The 21,892-nt window shown below is 37.6% G+C and overlaps 2 protein-coding genes across 2 annotated transcripts in view; one reads left to right on the forward strand and one right to left on the reverse strand.

Moving 5' to 3' along the window:
• The window catches only part of LOC140242911 (5'-nucleotidase domain-containing protein 1-like), a 314,572-nt gene extending 292,899 nt beyond the window's left edge, over window positions 1-21,673 (reverse strand). The window contains exons 1-3 of the mRNA XM_072322658.1: window positions 21,461-21,673; window positions 18,784-18,875; window positions 11,261-11,442 (exon numbers count right to left, since the gene is read on the reverse strand). Of these exons, the coding sequence (XP_072178759.1) occupies window positions 11,261-11,442; window positions 18,784-18,875; window positions 21,461-21,661 (475 nt within the window). The 5' untranslated portion in view covers window positions 21,662-21,673. The remainder of the gene's footprint in view (window positions 1-11,260; window positions 11,443-18,783; window positions 18,876-21,460) is intronic.
• LOC140242670 (uncharacterized) lies at window positions 5,591-6,493 on the forward strand. Its single transcript, XM_072322428.1, has one exon. It carries the CDS (start codon window positions 5,591-5,593, stop codon window positions 6,491-6,493), a length of 903 nt encoding a protein of 300 aa, XP_072178529.1.
• Window positions 21,674-21,892: the final 219 nt, after the last annotated feature.

Consider the following 21,892-nt stretch of genomic DNA (forward strand, 5'->3'; position numbering starts at 1 on the left):
ATTACCAATCAAAATAATTACCTCATAAATACATATATATGTATATGTACTTTTATGGCTGGAAATGTAAAAAGCATAGTGAACTCTGTTATTCAACATTAACCTTTCAGATCTCATGACCATTATTTACATGTACAGAGATGTCAACTTAAAAATTCGGCTTTCCTTTAAGTGTTTTTCATAAAATCATAATATCACCCAAAATTCTTCAATGAAGTTACAACTGAAAATTAAATTTTGCAAAATTTTAGCACACAGTCGATCTTCAGCATACCTTGCCAAGATACCAAGAAATTCAACTGAGAGTTCAGTGAATTGGCTTAGTTTTATTTTATGATAACAAGACCTTGGTGGGTTCAGATGGAAGCGAGCGAGAAAAAAAAAAATCATGATGATAATAATAACAAAAATTATAATGACTAGAGATTGTAATTTGTCATCACTGACAAATTAAGGTGATCCGATTTCTTTTTTAATCAATGATTTGAGTCCTGATAGTGCAAAGTCTCAGCTACAACATACTAAAATCTGAGAGAAATTCACCGAAGCATAACTAAGTAACGCTTTTTACACTTGTGTTTCTTAACCCCGGACTTTCTCTGACCCAGGACTATCGTTAGTCCCGTACCAATTTTTTCAGCTTTTTACACTCGCCAATTAGTCCCGTACTATCTCTTGTCCGGGGCTAAGGAGAAAACTGACCTTTTTACATGTATTTCTTAGCCCCGGACTTTCCAAACCACATGAATATTCATAATTACGCTGTGTACTGTACACGTACACGCACACACCGGCAGCACTTGATTACCTCGTTTCTGATTGGTCAGTGAGGGTCGGACTTCGTCTCCGTCGCTTAGCCCAGGATTATTTTTTCGTTCTGTTTACACTCACTTGCTTGGCACCGCAATTGCGGTGCTAACCCCTGCTATTTTGCAGGGCCAGATAGTACCGTACTATCGGTGGGGCTAGCCCACTTTGGCAAAAACGAGTGTAAACAGAAAGTGGGCTAAGGATAGTCCCGTACCAACGGTGGGGCTAAGGCCCCCCCTTAGCCCCACCGTTGGTCCGGGGCTAAGCAAAAATTTACAAGTGTAAAAAGCCCTTAAGATAGTGCTCGATAAAGAGAGTCATGTCAATTTTCACATCTAAAAAATTCCCTCCCATAGAGATAACACGTCATAACGAAGGTACAGAAAAAGAAGTACATATGACCTTTGACCCCACTTTGCACAGACAAGATGGCATCTCAGCAAAAAGTTGTTATATTATGAAATGATCCCTGTAACATGGTCTTTACGTGTGCAAAATATGGGAAAGATAGGACATGTATTCACCAAGATACAGGATGAAACATCTATGACCTTTGACCCTAATTTACATACCCAAGATGGCGTCCGATCAAGTCGTTGTTATTTTATGAAATAATGTTCGTGACACGAACTAAGACATGTGCAAAATATGGTGGTGATAGGGTATTTTTTCTTGAGTTATTGCACATAACGTTGCAAAAAGAAAGAAATATTTCAATACATCGAAGATAAACTTTAATTTCAAGTAAGTTTTTTGACGTGATTCCGACATTGTATGAAAAAACGAAGGGCACACTCACGATAGCCCAAAGTCTCAGCTACAACATATTAAAATCCGGGAAAAATTCACCTAAGCATAAGTGAGCTAGTGCTTGATAAAAATAGTCATGTCAATTTTCACTTCCAGAAAAACTGCTCTCCCATAGAGATAACACGTAAACTGGTCAAATTTTACAAGGATACTTTCAATCCATTTTTACGAGGTGATGACGTCATCCAATCAAAACTTTGTAATTTTAAATATGAAAGAACATTAAATAAGCTACAACATACTGAAAGTTAGGTGAAAATCGGCAAAGGATAAGTGAGATACGCTCGAGTGAACTTGAATTTTGATGACGTCATTTTGAAAATTTACTTTTTTTACTTTTTTAAGAAATTTGATATCTTTTAATCATTTTTTCAGTATCGCCAACCCATGAAATGATTTGTACAACTCATCAGCTTTCAAAATATGTAAAGAAAATGGGGGGTCACCGTCCATCCTGACGAGTAAAATCGGATTTAAATTTGGCGGTTTTTTGGCATTGTTGCACTGTATATCGCCATTGACGCGCGCGCGGAATTTCAACTTTGACGGGCCCGTATGACGTCATATTGAGTCGGATTGACTTGAAACTTGGTAGAAATATTCCTTGACATTTCAGACATCCGATCAAAGTGAAAAAACGGGAAATTTCTGTTGTATATGAGCTGTGCATGCGTATATGTGCGCGCGCGTACGCGTCCGTCCGATTTTTTCAATTTTTCAAAAAATGCTCCAAATGGTCTGAAACGTGTGCAAAAAAAAATGTGAGCTCGATTGGAGCATACAAATATTTGAACGCGCGCGTACGCGCACGTTTTAAGGGTAAATATGAATTTTGAGAATATGAGTATAATGCGCTTGACTTGAACTATATGTGACGTAAATTTGATTGAAAAATTCCATTCCAATAATGAGATATGAATGAAAATGTGTTTTCATATAATGACGTCATAATGACGTCACGGTCGACTGATCACAACGATTTTACTAGATCTGTCGTCTTTGGGACACGATACATATATGGTATAAATTTGACATTGATACGCAATGCACTTTCTGAGCTAACCTCTGCACAACTTTTGTCCAGAAATAAAGAAAGAAAGAAAGAAAGAAAGAAAGAAAGAATCCGTACAGATACAATAGGTGATCCGAGAGGATTCTCGGATCACCTAATTCCTCAAGCTCATTCCCTCACACGCAGAAGCTCAGAGATTACAATCAGACAAGAGAGGGCAGCAAATCTTATTATTTGATACCCTTGATTGAGTGGTTGACTCTTGGGATTGGGTTTTTTTTTTTTTTTTTTTTTTTTTTTTGCTGTGTCCATCTCTCTCTCTTTGTCTGTCCGTCTGTATGTCTCTTTCTCCTCTCATGGTAACCGCATGTTGTTGTTTTTTTTAAATCTTGTGGAGTGAACAACTTCCACAGTTTTGGAGCAATTGAAATTAAATTTGGTAGGCATTATGGTTTTGAGGTATAGATGTGGAACACATAATTTTTGCCGGGTGTTTGTCGGACAAAGCATTGCCACGGTAATCATAATTTTATCATAATTTTGTGGATTGAATAATTCTCATAGTATTTAAGCAATTATTGAAATTGGTATTTATGATGATTTATAGGTGTAGTTATGTAAGATTTTTTTTCAGTTTTGAAGTAATTGAAATTATATTTGGTAGGTATTATGGCTTTGAGGCATATGTGAAAAAAAAAATTGATTAGAAGTGAAAGATTTGCTGAAAGTTGAATTTTTGATGATAAGTATAATAATTATAGAATTTATTTAAATGAATGAATTGAATGAGATATATAAATGTAATATGTATTATGAATATAATGGTTATTACTTTATTTTTCTGCAACAAGTAATGCAAAACATTTATGTTTCATCTTATTTGTAATCTGTTACGTATGTGTTCACTGAACAATTGTTATCTGTTTGTATCTCTTGTGTGTAACGCTGGTGGAAGGCGCATTTCCACTTTCGCATTGTGGACAATAAAGCAATCAATTCAATTCATACCTCTCTAGATCTTTCTGTCTGCTGTTTGTCTATCAGGTTTGACAGTCTGTCTAGATCAGAATATGCATGGATCATGCATGCTATATCCACATGAGAAAACAGCTCTCATCTCACTCAAAACTTTTTGTGTGCCATGGTGTAATAGTCTTCCCGTGTGCCACATTATTCTGAGACCACGATGCAAGAGCACTTTTAAAAACTTTCAAAGCCATGCAGCCATATCACAGCACAGTTATAGAAATATTTGAAGGTTCTCCTACGATGGAAACCTTACACTGATGTTATGGGTTATTTTTCCATAATACACTGTGATATATGGAGATCTATCAATTAGTCCATGCATGGTTGTACTTCTGAGCAGAATATGTTCAGCGAACTATAGACTCAGTTTACCACGTGAACCTGGTACATAAAAGAGCTGGGTAAATCTTATATAGGGAAACTTACCTACATTGTATGAATGCATATTTGCATCATCAAAAGCAAAACTAAAACACTGACTGAGTTTTTAGAAAAGGGTACACTGGTGGTAGGTCTCTGATTTTGGAAGTTGCTTCAAATTTTTGGCAGCTACCTGGAAATTTCTAATAAAAAGTTTAGGATATTGAGAGAAATCAGGGTCTGCAGTACCAATGCAAATGCCCTTCTTATTCTGAAATTTACTGTGATGTCTCTAAGTGGGACATAACTTACCTTAAAATGCATCTATAAAAAATGTATGTTAATTCCCAAATTGTCCACTTTGTTAATTTCCAGCAAATCACAAAATAAAGACAATAAAGAGTAACAGCCATAACGATATCTAGATGACCTGTTCACTTTACACACTGACAAGAAAAGAAAAAAGCATGTTTTGAATTGCCCAAAAATCTATAATTCCTTATCTCAAAGAGTCAGGTACATCTCTCTATTACAGTTCAAGTAAAAAATGCCTAGTTGGTGCTTTGTGCTAAGAGGCTGGCTAGCAAGTCTGAGGTTATGTTTCATGATACTGATATATGTTTGGCTATCCCACCATCTCAGAACAATGCAAACCTTTGATCACCTCTTCAAGTTTGCATAGTTCCTGAACTCTCTCTCAAAAAAGAGTAATTCAAACACATAGCTCTGAAATTATTCAGTGGTTTTTTTTTTCTCAAACTACAAGGCAAAGTTCATCCGTGGTATAATCTTCGAATCAGTGTACACAAACTCCTACAGTATGCAAACTTGAAGAGTCATATACCCCTCAAAGTCAGTCAACTATCCTGTGCGTGCACAAGAAGTTTGCAGGATTAAAAGGGAAGTACTGTTTCCAAAGGTAAGTTTAAAACTTTCTCAATAAGTTGTGTGTTTAGATTAATCTTAATTTTGCTTAATATCCAATTCTCTTGTATCATGATAGAGGTTCAATGCACTTGCATGCATTTTCAGCAAATAAAGTGTTTGTTTTGATCTGACTGAAGAAAATCTACTTACTTTAATAGTGCAATATCGATGTTAAAGCAAGCAGGGAGCTGCATTGCTTGTTTTATGTACCTGTTGACAGTTAGCACTAGTCGTAAAATCGAACAAGTTGCGAATTACTTTTGTTTAATCTTCAAAATGGTTTGTTACAAAGGGCTCTAAGTGATTCATGACTTTGCAGCCTGTGAGACTGTAACTGCCATGCAGGGCATGATCGATAATACTACAGAACTATGAGGATTTTCTGACAGGAAAACTGGGTTTAACTCCTGCTTTGTTAGAGCATCCTATGACAAAATGTTTTCCCCAACCAAGTCCATCTTGATCTATGAACTTGACCTATGGCCTTGAATGATAATGGCAGGGCTCTCATAAAGAATCATGCTGACAATGAAAGGCTAGCCTGATCTACTAGATATTGTTGGTTTCTTCATAATTTCAACTATCACTACTTCTGCATTAAAATGTTCCCTACAGGACTCTGCAAGCATCAAACTTTGGACAATGAAGATCATGATGAAGCTGCCCCTGCTGGTTGTCTTGGCTTTATTCCTTTGTGGGAATTCCCCCGCCCTAGGTGCTCAGACACTGGAGGCCTATGCAGACACTGATGTGAGTCTGAATTTCGACGCGACCCTCATGGATGGGTACCCTTTCCAGTTACTCCTGAATGAAAGGATGATATTCGACAATGACATCGCTGTAGAGTCAACCCTGTCAGCAAGTCAACTCGGGCGGTTCAACCTCGATGTTAGGAGTGATGGTGCCACCACCAGCATTGTGCTTGTCATTGCTTCAGTGCAGGAGGAGGACAGGGGTACCTATCTCCTGAGAGGAGCGGCCTCAGAATTTGCTCTTGTGCAAGAATCCGTTGACGTAGTGGTGTTCTACCCACCCTCAGCCTTGAGGTGCAATGTGTCAAGATCTGTGACCTGCTGGGCAACAACAGGTTATCCTGCAGGAGAGATAACCTGCTTCCAGGATGACCAAAAGCTCATTCCTGTCGGCAGGAATGGAAGCAGCACTGGGCAAATCCTGGAGGCTGTCTTCACGTTTGACCCTGATAAAGCCATCAGCTGCTGCACAGGCAACAGGCTATTCATTGTCCCTCGAGCAGAGTGTAATACATTTGCCCATTTCCCGACAACTGGGAAACCTGGTACACAGGAAGCTCCAGCAAATGATACAAGTACAAAGTACTATGTGGTTAACGCAACTACAACACCTACTGACAGTGAAAAAGAAGAGTGGATAGAAAAGTACAGGGCATCTCTAGGGAATGCATGTGCTCTCCTTGTTGTAGCTGTTGTTCTGTACCCTCTGGCTTTGATCTATCACTTCAAAATATATAACCGCACTGCAAAGAAGAAAACTATTGACACACGAGGAGAGTTCCATGAACTGTAATTCCAGGTTCCATATTGTACAGATGAATATCATTCACACACATGTATTGCCTGTTTCACCGTGCACTGCGTAACATGATTTCCATAATGCACAACTACTGCCTCTTTATGTATCTCTTGTCATCTATAAGTATTCACTTGGAAGCAAATGAAATATTTTGTAGTATGTTCCTCTGTAAAAATGCATCTGGTACATTAAAGCTTAAATGGTTAGTATTACAATTTAACTGTTACCAAATTTCTCTACAAATTCAAAATAAGATAATGAACAGGTCCACCATGCGTTTGTGTTGATAAGTAATAATATGTACAGTTACATTCTTTTGTTGTAAAAGCTTGCTTTGTGTTCAAAACAAGATCAATGTTAATGTCATAGATATAAATAGAACTCTATTGTTAGAACAAATAGATAAATAAGGGGTTAGAGGTTTTTCTTGGAGGGAATGGTATCAACAGCTGGTCTATTTGTGCTAAAAGCTCTTTCACGAGAGAAACAAAACAAGACTACTTTTTAAGGAATATCTAGGAGAATTCACAGAGAAAGGTTATTTTTTTCACACTCTATTCAAGTGCTTGAATAAATTCTAGTCATAGAGGTATGTAGCACTATTTGGAGTGTTTGGCACATCCATTCATAATACAGTTAACTGACATGTGTTTTGAATATCACCTTAATGTAGAATTTATGAATTTTTTTATAGGATGTTATAAGGTGATGGGAGTAATAGTATAAACTACAAACCTTTGTCCAAAGAATACAGGAAGTTTGCACAAGTATTTGTAGCTTCTGCCTTCAAATAATAATTTTTGAAGGAAATCACAAATACATAATTTCTTCCTTTGATGGTGATACACATGTAGTAAGACCAGTATATCGTCGGTTGAGAATGATAAGGGCGTTAAGTTACCACTAAACCCATAGTGTTCGAGACCACTTAACGCCCTTCTCATTCTCAACAGACGATATGTTCTGGAGCATTTACAAAGCAACATTCATATTTCTTCTCTACTTATGCAAAAGATTTGAAGATAATATTCACCTTTTCTGTACTTTCGAAAGGACACTGAAACTCCATTTCCTATCAAATATTCTTGATTTAAGTGCTGGGCTACAGCTTGCATGGTGTTACAATCCTGGCTCCCGCATTCACAAGCAGTGGGTTCAATTATTATGATAAACCCATAGCTCTTGTTAGGAGGAAAAAACACCTGAGTTCCGCTCTCCGAGGTATTATGGCAGTCACATGGCATCTAGACCAACTATTACATAGCTCATGTGTATGATGCAATCATAAAACAATGCACTCTCAAATCATATTCTTCACAAGGTTCATTGGACAAAAACGTTAGGGTCTTCAGCCATGACCAAGTTAATGACTGGAAAGGGTCATACGTAGAAGTTGAATGTAGAAAGAGAGTTCTGGGAATCAAGATAATAGCTGAGGGGCTTTTCCTTTAATAGTACCTTGGGGACCATTATAATTGAAACTATCAGCAAGATTAATTTCTGAAGCAAGGCTCAAAAAGGAAACAACTTTGTCTTGGGGAGAGAAGACATGTCCACATATAATTAGACATGATGATGAAGACTGCACAGTTTTTGACTGCATGATTTTGTGATAATGCACTGTTGATTGGACATGTCATGTTCTCATGTCTGTTCCAATCCCCTAACAAAATGTCAGTTTCCTGGAATATGGATGTGTGATGTTCAATTGAATAATGCTGCACCAACCCTAAGACTCTTCTAGAGATGAATATTGAAGAGACAATGTAAGGCAACAAAAAAATGTTGGCTGATGTAGAAAAAAAATGATACTTGCAAGCAAATAAACTGTAGAGATACAAAACACAAAACTATGATCAGCAGTATAACTTTTGAGTGATCTTAATTTCTGTTCAAGGGCCTTGTTGTAGTTCCCCAGTTGATCTGAGGATGTCTTTTATCACTCTCCTTTGCAGGCAGTCATTACAATTACAGTTTTGTTTCTGTGCCATGACAGTACCAATACTGTACATCCCCGTCAATCAAAACTCTATACATTACATCCATTTCAGGCAATTCAGAATGAACCCTACCAGTTGAAAGGCATCAATACTGCCCTCTATGGCAGTCAGCACATACTACAAGAATCAAGAATTAACCTAGATGTCTCCAGTGCCAATAAAAGATTCTGCCAATAATCAATTAAACTTCTTTCATAAGGACCCACAGCTTGTAATCAAAGCTACTGTAACCTTTTAATCTGATTACTTCAACTCCTTCCAATGCATGATACGCACAGCAAGAGAGTCCAGAGTCAAATAACTTGATTGAATACGGCACAAATTAGTATACCATCTCCTTCCCCATTTCAATGTTAAACCTGAAGACTTACATGATGAAGAGTTAGAGGGGAAATTGACTTTTTAGCAAGATTCTGTGCCTCCTATTGAAACGTGAATCCAATTTCACATCAAAAAGAGGCTGAATTGCATTGGGATCAAAGGTTTTCACTGATGACATGCCCACAGTTTCAACGATTTTTGTTTAAATCCAAGAAGGGGTGTCAAAACATTTGCCGCACAGTACTGTTAATATCTCAAAGTCCACTGATAGGGTTATGTAGTCCATAATGTACACATTTGACCAGTGTATATGGTCAAGCCACTTTACACAGCACTTTATACATTTGAATACATTATGTCAAATGCATGTCTTGCATACATGGCATTGTGAACAGAAAAAAAAAAAAAAAATCTATAATCTATCCCCATATTCAACCTATTGATCTCCACAAGATTTAGGTCTGAAAGTCAATGAATAATTTTTATGATGATAATGATAAAGAGCATTTCCATAGCAAAGAGGTTCATTTCCATTATCCATTTTACATGGTCAGTCAAGGAGTGAAAATGAACTACCGGTACTGTAAAAGTGGTTTCTTTTGCATACAGATACTTTCGCGGTTTTCATTGGTGCCGACTTTTCGGCACCAATTCGACAAAGATTTTTCGACAAAGATTCGCGGTCGTCAAAATCTGTGAATTCACAGTCGACAAAAACTGTTTTATTTTGCAAACCCAAACCCAAACTGTAATCCAATTATTCTTTTATTCATTAAATAGAAATTAAAATTAAATGCAGGCTTACCTGAAATCCCGTCTCTCAAGTACTTTATAACATGCTTGTACTACATTGCACGGTATCGCTGTGTGTGTGTTAACCATCAATACATTCAATGCGCGGAATCTTTGTGTGTGCATGTGCGCGCAATAGAGTTGTAACAAGCGGCGAGTTCAAAACATTTCCTTGCGTGGTTAATTTTGCGCGACTTTTCAAAACATTTTCCTGTGATGTTGAATTCGCGGCTCGACCTTAAAGCGTAAAAAACGCGAAAATAAAACCACTGTGAAAGAAAACACTGTTACAGTAAGTAGTGTCCTTGTTTGTGCATCTGTATTTCATTTGAGTGATCTAGTAGACTGTTGAGATAAGATAAATAAACTGGTGTCAAAAAGTTTGTGTGACAGCAGTACATGGTGTTGATAAGTACAATGTAGTTCAGTGTGCTGCAGGGGACTTCGCCACCTCAAAAACAAGTACTTACGTTATCAGAACTGGCCTATTAAAAAGAAAGTAGCCAAAATGTGAATATCTATCAGCTATGATACCAGTTGCAAATTCATGACATTGGATTATTCGGACTTTACGCAGATTTTACTGCACTAGTAAGTAACATTACACCTACGAATTCCCGGTACGAGTTACGATCAGAGTACTGCAGTGCCGTGTGGCACTGAAGCACAGGTGACGTGAGAGCAACAAAGATGTGGGTACGTGGGACTGTACCCTGTCTTCCCGTGTGCGAATGACTATGAAATTTCGTGCTGGGAACAAAGGTAGAAAGTGCACCTCTTTCGATTATTTCCAGACATATCCGGACGCATGACTTTTCGAATGTGATAGTTTAGAGTTCCGTAAAGAAATACATACTTAGTAACATACTTGAAAGTTTTTTGTTGTTCACAAAGTCAAAATGTGAAATTTTAGCAACGATTTTTGACAATTATTTTACGTTTTGAGAGTGAAGTTATGCTCCATTTTGGAATATTTTATCGTCGTTATTTTAAAAATGTAACATAATGACAGGTTAAAATGAGGCTTTTACTTTTCATAACCGTTTGGATTATCAAAAAATATGAATAAATAGTAAAGTTACAGCAGTTTTGCTACGACACATTCCTAGCGGTTTTCGTGCGAAATGTGTTCACTCAAGAGGAAAGCGAGGTCAGGTCAAAATGAAAACAGTGAGTTAATTGCACCCGTCCGCTGCGACTGAGTATGGCAGAAGAACACGATAATGAAAGAACACATTTACATGAAATGGTGTTTTATTGCGAGTGTTTAAAAAAAAATGTTTTTTCATGTTTAAACTACAGTGTATGGGTCATAGAAAAATAGACGAACACATTCTTCTCACAACAACAATGCAGAAAAAAGAAGATTATGAATGAAAAAAAAAGGAACAAAAATAAAGTGACAACAGATGCTTCTGTGTCAAATGATATTGAAATTAGCAGAAAAGAACACCATAGGGAATGCATCATGCAAACATCCAACATTCAGTTCGACCAGTGAAATCACAAACACAAGGACAAATCAATAATCACAAAAATTCACAGTCAAAACACCAATAGAAGGCAAAATTAACCCATCAAATACTAACACATCAGACATCAAAATTTTAAGAAAAAATGTTGCCAACTTTGGAGTAAAAAATCTGACCTGATTGCTTGAGAGTATCCTTCAGGAAATCAAAATCCTCCCACTTGGCCGCACTTCCATAAATCTCGCTGATCTCCTCTGCTGTCATTGGCTCAGTCCCATGGCTGGCCCGAAGAATGTCGCCCTCTCTTGACAGTTTCAGGAAGTTGCCCTTCTTGGCATCAAACACGAGACCTTTTGTGCTGTCATGCATAGGAGTATGAGGGGGGAAAAATGAAAAAGAATAATTTGATCTCTGTGTACACACAGTAAAATTCAATACTGGATCAGAAGTAAAATGTAACTGTGATGGAGGAATAATGAAATTTGCAAAGGATCATTTATTTTCCTCTTCCTCGCCAATACTTCATGAAAGGCACAAGCTCTCGTGCATGGCATAGGAGTTTATAGGTCTGGAGTGTAATACCAAGGTTTGATTGACTACTCTACAAAAAGACCTAACTTTATGAACATTTTTTTAAAAGAAGTGAAGATAAGGTCATCTTTGTTATTATTTCAATATGATATGGGTATAGAAGAAAACAAAATCAGGAGAATTTATACAGATTCCCCTGGCCATCAAATTATCTTTTTCATGGTGATTACCGGTAATAAAAAACAGTACAGGTTTTTAAACTCAATTTCAAAATACAATCAAAGATCAAGATCAACATGATTTGTTCAAAGAAAGCAAATTAAGGATCGAACTCTTTTATGTGAATTGGCACCATGATACTCTGGGGGAATCATAGATTTCAAAACTGATAAAAATTGCAAATTATGAAGGTGATTTGGCTGAAAACTTTTAAACAAATCATTGTGAGAATTTGATATCATAAAATTTCTTATGGCATTTATAATGGTATAGGAATGTTTTGAAAACAAGAGACTTTCATTTTATTCAAGCATGTCTTTATGACTATAACACAGAATTTCATTTGACCTAATACATCACGTTAAAATCAAAAATTGTATTTCAATCTTCAAGACCACTGTCCTAAAGAGTGTGTACATGGGCTGGTCTGCTTGCTTTAATATTTAAATAGAAATAAAGATAGGCATATAATATGTCTAATAATCAATTTCAAAGTTAGAGGATTATGGAAAACAACTTAAAACATCCAAACAATAATAGTATGTGGGATTTTTTTTTTTTTTTTTTGGGGGGGAGGGGTAGTGACACTTTAACAACAACCTTTTATGATAGTTTTGTACTATAGCTCCACTACTTTTGATCTGCAGGTTTTCCATATCTGTGACCATTTTGGGGGGAAGGATTCTGTAAAAAAAAAAAAAAAAAAAAAAAAGAACAACAGTCATGTGGAAAATACTAGCAGCATCTAGTTTAAATTTCATTTCTTATTCCTAAATGTATAAAAAAAAAAAGATGTCAATGATACGGTGATGTCATAGAACAGACACAGGACCATTAGAAGCCTTGCAAGGAGACAAGTAGTGAATTATTATTGATCCACACATACACTGTATATCACATGTCAGAACAAACACAACATTTGTACAAGTTCATCACATTGCATTATGTGTGGGGGCCTTCAGACGAAATGAAATGAGGGGAAATGCAAAGCAAATAAGAAAAAATTCTTAATTTTTTTCTGGACAAATTCACAAAAACAATCTTACTCCTACTCAAGGTGCAGAATTATGAAAAAAGACAAAGTGAGGATATTTTGATACTGGTAGTGGTACATTCCTTTCTTTCATGCTCATTGGACCCTGAAAACCTGCAGTAACAAAGAAAGACAAACAAGAAAAGATCTCCCAAAGAAAATTCTGACTGCATGCTGGAGTGAGTTGGAATGAATAGTTTGAACTATAACAGAAAAGAATGGATTGTATTTGATGTGTGATGTTTGTAACGTGCAGGCCCCAGTATTGCTCAGAGTGGAGTGACTACCGTATATTGTGCCGGTGCAAGAGAATCGCAGTACAGTAAACAGCAGCACGTTGAAACTCCATTCACCTTATATGACTCAGCCATAACAACGAAGTCAGCAGTTTGTCTTGAAATGGTAGGTGTGATCATGAAAAACTACATTTATGCCTGCATAATTTTCTGTATTGAAATTACAAATTGTAGTATCAGCCCTGATCTTTGTGAACATATGAAGTAGATCTGAATAGCAGAGACTCCAACCTGAAAGGACAGCCTCCTTTAACTGGAAACTTTCCCACCTGGACCCCCTTTACCGAATTTACAGAATGTTTAGGATTGTGTGTGATGGGTCTACGGCAATTACCCAGGACCCTTCCCCTGAGGTATTTGCCCTGATAAGGTGTGTGATGTACCGTAAAACATGATATATAGATATATATATTCACGGAATGAAATTTTTTTTTTTTTTGGGGGGGGGGGGGCATGAAATTTTCCCGAATTGCTACTGGCATTCAATGCATAGTGTAGTACAAGAACTTTCACATTCATTTTGATTTTGCGAATCTTGGCGCTTGCAAAATTCGCGAAATCAAAATGCACGCAAACATTCCTCTTTTACAGTACCCTGTGGCTCCACAGTAGCTTGGTAGCATGGGAATACCATGGAGTGAAAAAGGTTGGCCCCGCTGGGATATATTAGAAAATCCCCAGGTCTTTATAGAGTGCTCAGTAAAGTGTGCTTGTGGGTGAGTCAAAGCTATTTTTTCCATGAAAGTTGATTTTTCAACATTAAGCAATTAAATTGAACTGGCTACCAATTTCAAGCTAAGACAGTGGAATTTCATGAAGGGATGGTGATGTTAAAGGACTCAAATCAGGGGCCCGTTGCATAAAAGTTACAATTATGGTAACTTTGTCATCCAACGGCAACTACCATGGAATTCTTGATTTTGATTGGCTGTTGAGTATTGTTGCCATGGTTGTTACCATTGGATGGCAAAGTTACCATAATAGTAACTTTTATGCAATGGGCCCCTGAACTACAAAGGATATAAATGAATAATGCCAATTAAGAAGATTTTCACACCATCATAACAAATGAGACATTCAATGGTTCGGTCTATTTTAGCTGTTTTCAATAAATAGTCTAGTGTCATAACGTAAAGACAGGTTATTTCCAACATGATGACCTTTCAAAACTTCAAAGAAAGGCAAATGAGGGACATACATGTACTACAACGTAATTATAATTGGAACAATATCATTTTATAGTAGATTCTAAGTGGGTCATTGAATTTGGCTGCAATTTTAAAAACCGGAGAGCTCTACATGTATAACTAAAAACACATTTTGGCCTTGCCCTAAACATAAAAATAGGACACGAAAAACACACAGAATACTGTAGACCTCTTCGACATGCCCTCATAGAATGTACTGTACATGTGCAATGCCTGTAACTGTACTGAAGTGGATTGTGCTTGCACGATGCATTTTTAGCTATATGGCGCAGTCACTATATAGAAAGTAATGGGACACATGCAATGACATTATCACAGCAATAGTCATTTATGTCTAAGTTGCAATTACAAAAATTGCTTTTAATCCACTGTGTGGAAACATATATCATAAGTTTCAAAAAGCCTTCTCCTATTTCACTACAGATGACATGAATCCAGTACTTCTATCGAATCTCACTCGCAGGTCCCCTTGGAGAGCATGTTATCTCAAAACATTTCAGGATGAAGCGCTCCACTCCAAGATGTTCGAATAATTTCATCAGGGGCTTTCGCCTTTTTTACAGCCTTTTGCTGGCAGCTGCCTTTTTCTACTCCCTTGCCTTTTTGCTCTCAACGTACCTCACAAGCACAACTGCAAAAGACTCAGCTGGCTCAGAGGACCAGGCAAAACACAAGGAAAGGTATGAGAAGAGCAATAAACTCTTTGAAAATGTTGAAAGTGGCGAGACTCTGAAGGATCATGGATCCCAAATGAGAGAAGACCAGAGTGAGCCGTGCTACAAGCAAGTTCAAATTTGGACGAAGAGCATCCACTGGGCTGCTGATGGCAGACAGGAAGTCCAGTGCCCTGGTCTTTCCTGTGGTCTGAGGCAGGTGGAGGACACTAGTTTTATAACCATGGCAACGAGCGATGCAGTCTTATTTCATTACCTTACCCCCTGGGACTGGGATGCGATGCACAAGCGAAAGTCACGTCGGCAAAAATGGATCTTCTTTTCAACCAAAAGTCCAGTACACACAAGTAGAAGCATAATGCCACCACGAAAATACTACAGCACTTCCTATGACTACATAATGTCATACCGACGATACAGGGGTAGTCTCTTCGGAGATTTTGGAAAGGTCCACGAAGAGCGAAATGGGACTTGGCAGAAGAACTGGGCCACAGGAAAGAGCAAGTTAGCTGCATGGGTTAAGAAGGATTGTACAGGGGGAAATGCTCAGAATGCGACCTGGAACCGCAAACAGTTCATTGAGGAACTTGGTCAGCTGATGACCATCAGCATTTACAGCGACTGTGACCCTGAGCCTTGCATTCCAAATTCTGCTGGGTGCAACTCCAGACTGCAGCAGCACAAATTTTACCTGGCACTGGAAGACTGCAAGTGTCGCAACTACATCACACAGGTGTGGGACATTGCTTTCCGCAACGACTTGGTCCCAGTCGTGTATGGGCCACCGATTGACGACTACCTGCTCGTGCTACCGAAGCACTCTTTCATCCATGTTGATGACTTCAACAACATCCAGGACCTTGTACAGCATCTGCTCCTCGTCGACCAGGACGATGACTTGTACAACTCCTACTTTGAGTGGAGGAAGCAGGGTTACCCCGAGAGCATCACAGAGGATCAACTTTTGAGTCCAGACATGATGTGTCAGGTGGTGGAGCGCTTGTTGGAGGATGAAAAAGCTGAGCAGATGGGGAAATACAGATGGAGGGCCGTACCAGATTGGGAGAAATGGTGGACAGGGTCCTGCGATGATTCTAAGGATGGACCATACCATTGAGCAACCTTGCTCGATCATTGTTGGAGAGCAAGCATGCAATTCGACAATAAATTGACGATGTTGATGTAAACATGGTAACCACTGGCAATCTGGTTGTGAACATAGAAAGTGAACGGCATTTTGACATGCTGGTCTTGGTTTTAAGAGGAATTCAAGATGAGAAATAAGTCTAATAAGATGATATAAAGTTTTATTGACACAACAATACAATAAAAAAAATAATAAGTCAAATAAAAATCACAGAATATACTAATTATACCATATGTAGGGTTTTACTAATCATACCCAAACTCTTTTTGAACGGTCAATGTGATAATGCAAATAAATGAGCTGACACATATTATTGCCTCACAACTTGCCATAGATATCACATTTTGTACATGAAATCTTGAAATAAAGGGGGTTTTTTTTCTTTTTGTTTGAATGCAATTTATACACTGGAGTTTTGAATTCCAATGAATATGACTGATTATTATTGTGAAGACATTTTTAATAGCCAAGAATAATATTGCACGTATGCTTCACACCTTTACAGCAGAACAATTGAATTAGCATCGCTTTTGAAAATTGTGAGGTGATGTCACCTCCATATCATATCAACTGTTCAAGAAAAAAACAATTCACAATTTCCCTAATTCTTATCTGGTCATGATCAAATTTTCATTGTTATGCTTTAAAATATAAATAAATCTCATTCTTTTTTTCAGAATTCCTCTTACAATCTAGGTGACATACATGTATCATCTACGAGAAGTGAAGGCCTGATATTAAGACCAAGGAGGTTCAAGAGAATGGAGTCACAACCGTCTTATTTCCTTTGCTAGATGTTCGATACCTCCGCTCAAAAATATTTGAAGCATGTGCCAAAGAGGTTCTGCCATGCAGATAGGAAGACAATTGACTCATGTCTCATTGCATAATCACCAGCCACTTTCTAAGGAAGATGTGTCTTTGTGATGGTAATTGCTTTTCGCTATTCCTTCTTATAAATGGTAGGTGGTACAGACACAAGGATGCGCGAATAAAAGTTGCGCAAAAAATGCTGAAATAAAGATGAAAATTACGCGATTGAGCATGTACCGGGGCACTAATCTGATATATCTATCAATAAAGAATTATACTTACTAGTTTTATTTGTGGAAATTAAGTGGAAAAGTGAAAAAAAAAAAAATGACTTTCCATTATGGTACAGTTTTAAACATTTTCACATGATACAGCTCTGATTTACACTTTTGCACAAATTTCTGGACAAGATTGACTTTTGTTTTACATGCTTTATCATTAAGTGAAATTTCATTTCATCTAATAAATAAGTAAGCAAATTATGGCCATCATTATGTTATAGTAGCTTTCAAAATGAATCTTCATATTACTCAGTAAGACAGCGGCGTCGAACATCGATCATCAAAGGCACTGTGGAATTCTTTTGTACATCAATACAAAACTGACAACTGGTTGAATACTTATAGCCAGCTGGAACTCCAGCTATGAAACCTTCTTGATTAAGACTAGGCCTCTGATGCAATATAAAACACAAGCATTATTTATGCTGTAAATCATTGGTGTTTCAAGAAAAGGCAATGCAATACATGTATGTCTGAATTTGGAACTCTTTTTCCCAAATTTTGAAAGGTGGGTGAGGATTTTCACAGTCTTGTCTACAATGTAGAATGAGGAATGGATGAGTTACTGAAACAAAAAATCAATTTTAAACATAAATCTGACTTCATTATTCACCTTGCGAAATTCAAAATCACACATATCATATGAGATCTAAATTGCAAAAGTGAGGTGAAATGTCCCATAGACATCTGATAACCAAAGACCTTTGCCATCCATGTGTGAAAACTACAGACAAACTAGAATCTATAATCATGGATCATAAAAGTCAAACATAGCATTCACTTTTGAGAGATTTTCAGATTATTGCTAAATAATTCATGCCTGTATCTCAATCCAATTCTCATTATATGTTACAGTACTGTAAACTGACCACTGTGATTTTAGTGGAATGTAACTTCTGCATAGAGGATTTATATAAATTCATGTTTTCATAGATTCTTATTGGCCATACAATGTATCAGCATTTTATACTAACAGCAATTTGCTTTGGAGATATTAGAATTACACTCTCAAATCAAATGTTTCATATCCATAGATTAGTACATCAACACAATGTGGAATTTGCACAGAAAAAAAAAAATATTATAAAACTTCGGTATAGACTCGTAAAATGGCATTTCGATCCATGTGGTTTTGTTGTTTGTGTGTATGTGAGTGTATACATGTGTGTGTGTGTGTGTGTGTGTGTGTGTATGTTTGTATTCTTTTTTAAATGAAGGGATCTGCTTAAAGCTCTCTTCAAGACTGAATTCTATTAGGGTCAATAAGTCATGACAATATAAAAACAAAATAGACCAAAAAAAAAGATAAGGATTACAAACAGCAAGGTATTTAAACAAATTCATTTCCCTAATCACCTTTAGCTTTTAAGACAGCCTATTTCTCTCTTTTCCCAAGCACAAAATTCATTGCATACATTATTCTGAAACACATGTACGTAAACGCACACACACACACTCACACTCACACACATAACCTCTAGTCTATTGATTACTCACCAAAAGTCTCTATGTTTGTAGAAAGGCTCCAGCAATTCTTTGCTATAGCCCTTCCTGGTCACCACAGACTCTGCCAGGCTCTTGTAGATAAGCTAAGATTTGAAAAAAAAAAAAAAAGTCAACAAAAAAATTCAGGAAGCAATGAATAAGGAGAGTAATATTTCACAAAAAGGTAATCTCCTTGTGGCCCAATCAGGCAACTATAATTCTAGATAGATCATCATGTTTCAGGCCACCAGATTAAAAAAAAATAGAAATAAAAATTTAAAAAAAAATTAAATGTTGAGCTGTTTGCATTTCCAAGTAACAGGCATTACTAGTAATCATTGTAATGTAAACTAACTTTGATTTATAAATCTGGATTATACTGGACCAGATTTTTAAAACATAAATCGGAAAGCCCTTCTCGTGAGAGTTTTGTCACACACATGGTAAAAATCTGTTTAAAGTTATGAATTTTCGAAGTTTTGGTTAATTCTGTGTGCTGCCCTCTCTAAATGGGAACGCTACACGGTACGTACAACAATTCAAGACATGGACATAGCAAAACAATATATCCAACAGAAAATTTTATAAGAAGGGAACTTCCCAAAAGTTCACTATCATGGTGATCTTGTAAAGAGCACCTGAAAAAGCCTCTTCAGAAGGCATCCAGAAAATGTTTGCTTTCAGTAACAGGTCACAGGAATGTGTACTGTTCCTTAGAATTTCATTATGAAAAATATGGGCTAGGGTATCATGCACAATGCAGTTTTATAATCTATCTTCTTTTTGTTTATAAAATGTAAGCGTAGTTTAAGAAACAAAGTTCTCATTCTTCATGAGCAATCACACACACAGCATACTGTATACGTTATAATTTTCGCGAATTGCCACTGTCACACATTTTTGCGAGTGGTTAAATTCGCGATTGGGGGACCAGAGAAAATATGAAGTGGCAAAGAAAGTGTGAATTTTCAACTTACTAGCAAATAAGAATGATACTACATTGTAGTTATACACTGCACGAAAAAAAACTTACCAAACTCTGCGAACCAGTAAGTTAGAATTCAATATTTCCGAAGTGGTTAAGTTCATCGCGCTAGATTTCTGACGAGTGGTACGAGGGGTACGAGTAAATTCAGTGGCAACCAGCTGGAGCATACGAAGCCCCGGCCCCTAAAGTTGACATACAGTACTTGTAAAGATGTAGCGGCATGCAAACGCAAGAGCTAGTAGTAGTATGGTAGCCCTACTACATATCGACCACCCTTTTTGAAACCGACCGCGTATACATTGGCACACAGAACGCTTAGTACGCACTTCACTGCGCGCAGAGCACATAAAAATGGATTGGCTTTGACCGTTGATGAGGATGGTGTGGGAAAACGCGAAAATTCACTGTTCATTAATGGTTTTAATGAAGGACAAAATTTCGAATGAATATTTTCACCGAATCGTAATGTAATGTCTATGGAAGTTTCTAAAAAGCTTCGTACAACACGGTGTTCAATACAACTCGGTTTGCGTGCATTGTCAATGCAAAAACAGCGGTCGATCTCAATAAGGATCTATACCGCGGGGAGCTGAAACGAGGCCATGCAAGTTCGACGGCGATATTTTTGCACTGAAACTTCGAATCGAAAAGGGAACAACGGCATTTGATAGTGCTGAATTTTCTCAATCACGTAGGTCAAGTTCTTTACGTGAATTTCAGTGTTAAATATTCTTATTGAGCAAATAAACATTAGGCGGTCGATGTGTAGTAGGTCCAACCATACATGTAATCAAGGGTGACACGCCGCGCGTTTGTAGCGTTGTGGCGCAATGAAAAAAAAAAAAAAAGAAAGTGGAACTTCTCACAGAAATAGTATTGCCTCGTCTACATCCATTTGTGTGTCGTACCATAGCTTCAAATCAATCTCTTTATCGCCTACACAGTGTCACTAAAGTAACTGATCTGAAGTAGGCCTACTTATTAGCAAAATGTACGATCCATGTAAATTTAGTAGTAGTACCGCCACCGGTACCTCACAGCTCAGATATTTCAAACTGGAAACATTGTTTAATAGTACATTCAATTCAAAGGGTCTTAATTCAAAGGGTCTTTTAATGAGTGGGGCCTTTCTCACAGTATTGACTGGCTGCTCAGCAGTACCCAGTACTGGCATACCGGTACTATACTTTTATAAAACGAGCACCGGTACTAACCGACTGGCTGCTGTTTGAAACATGAGGTAAAGCAAATGGATAAAACTTAAAAGGATATTTTGTCATAAGTTTACAATATACAAATGATGCACGTGCACAGGTGCGTCATTAGGAATTGCGTGCATATACGGTAACTATGGAATGCTTTACCCAGGTCCAGGACAGGAGGGAAAGCTGAGCACCTGAGTGGGTTTAATATTTGGCTAGGCCTATTCCATAACCGTTCTCTTTATTATCCCGTTAAACTGCTGACTAAACAAATACATCTCACATTTACTAATTAAGGATGCAAAGTTCTGCTGCTTGTAGGCTTCGAGAGATACTATTACACCGCACTACCTTTTAAGTTCTCGTTTAAGTGTAGGCCTAACAGTGGTTACAGTATCACATCAGTACAGTACTGTCACTGTCTAGCTAGCAGCAACTGTGTTACCAGACACTACCGATACTGCCCCCGGTGTCTGTTACCAACGTGCCCTAAACATACCGTGAATGTTTGGTCAAGCTTGTATTTGCACAGTGTGTGATCCAAGTCCACACCGACAGCATCGACGTCCATTAGAGAGATCGTCTTTGGTTTGGAGTCGTGAGAAGACATTTTCTGACCTCCGAGATCAACGCGGAAATGGTAAATTGTAGAGCTGATTTGGCGGAAATGCTTGAAATTTAATATGTTGCAATAAGTCATTCACGCTTTTGTATTTTGGGTTTCGCGGGACTACACTGTTGTCTCTTCGCGGCGATCGTGTGACGTAAACACATACATGTGTAGTGTGTAGGTCCTACGTGTAGTATTTTTGTAATGTGGTTGCAATCCATTTCGCCCTCTACGTTGAATTAAGGGAGTAGGGGTTTCCCCTACCATGAAGCCGGCCTGCACATGCACTTTGGGATGGTGCCTGGTCTGTCATACTGTAGG

The sequence above is a fragment of the Diadema setosum genome, chromosome 19 (genome assembly GCF_964275005.1).
Source record: "Diadema setosum chromosome 19, eeDiaSeto1, whole genome shotgun sequence".
Classification (NCBI taxonomy): Eukaryota; Metazoa; Echinodermata; class Echinoidea; order Diadematoida; family Diadematidae; genus Diadema; species Diadema setosum.

Excerpts from the sequence above, each read along its gene's own strand:
- LOC140242670 (XM_072322428.1), top strand. The coding sequence starts at position 5,591 with ATGAAGATCATGATGAAGCTGCCCCTGCTGGTTGTCTTGGCTTTATTC.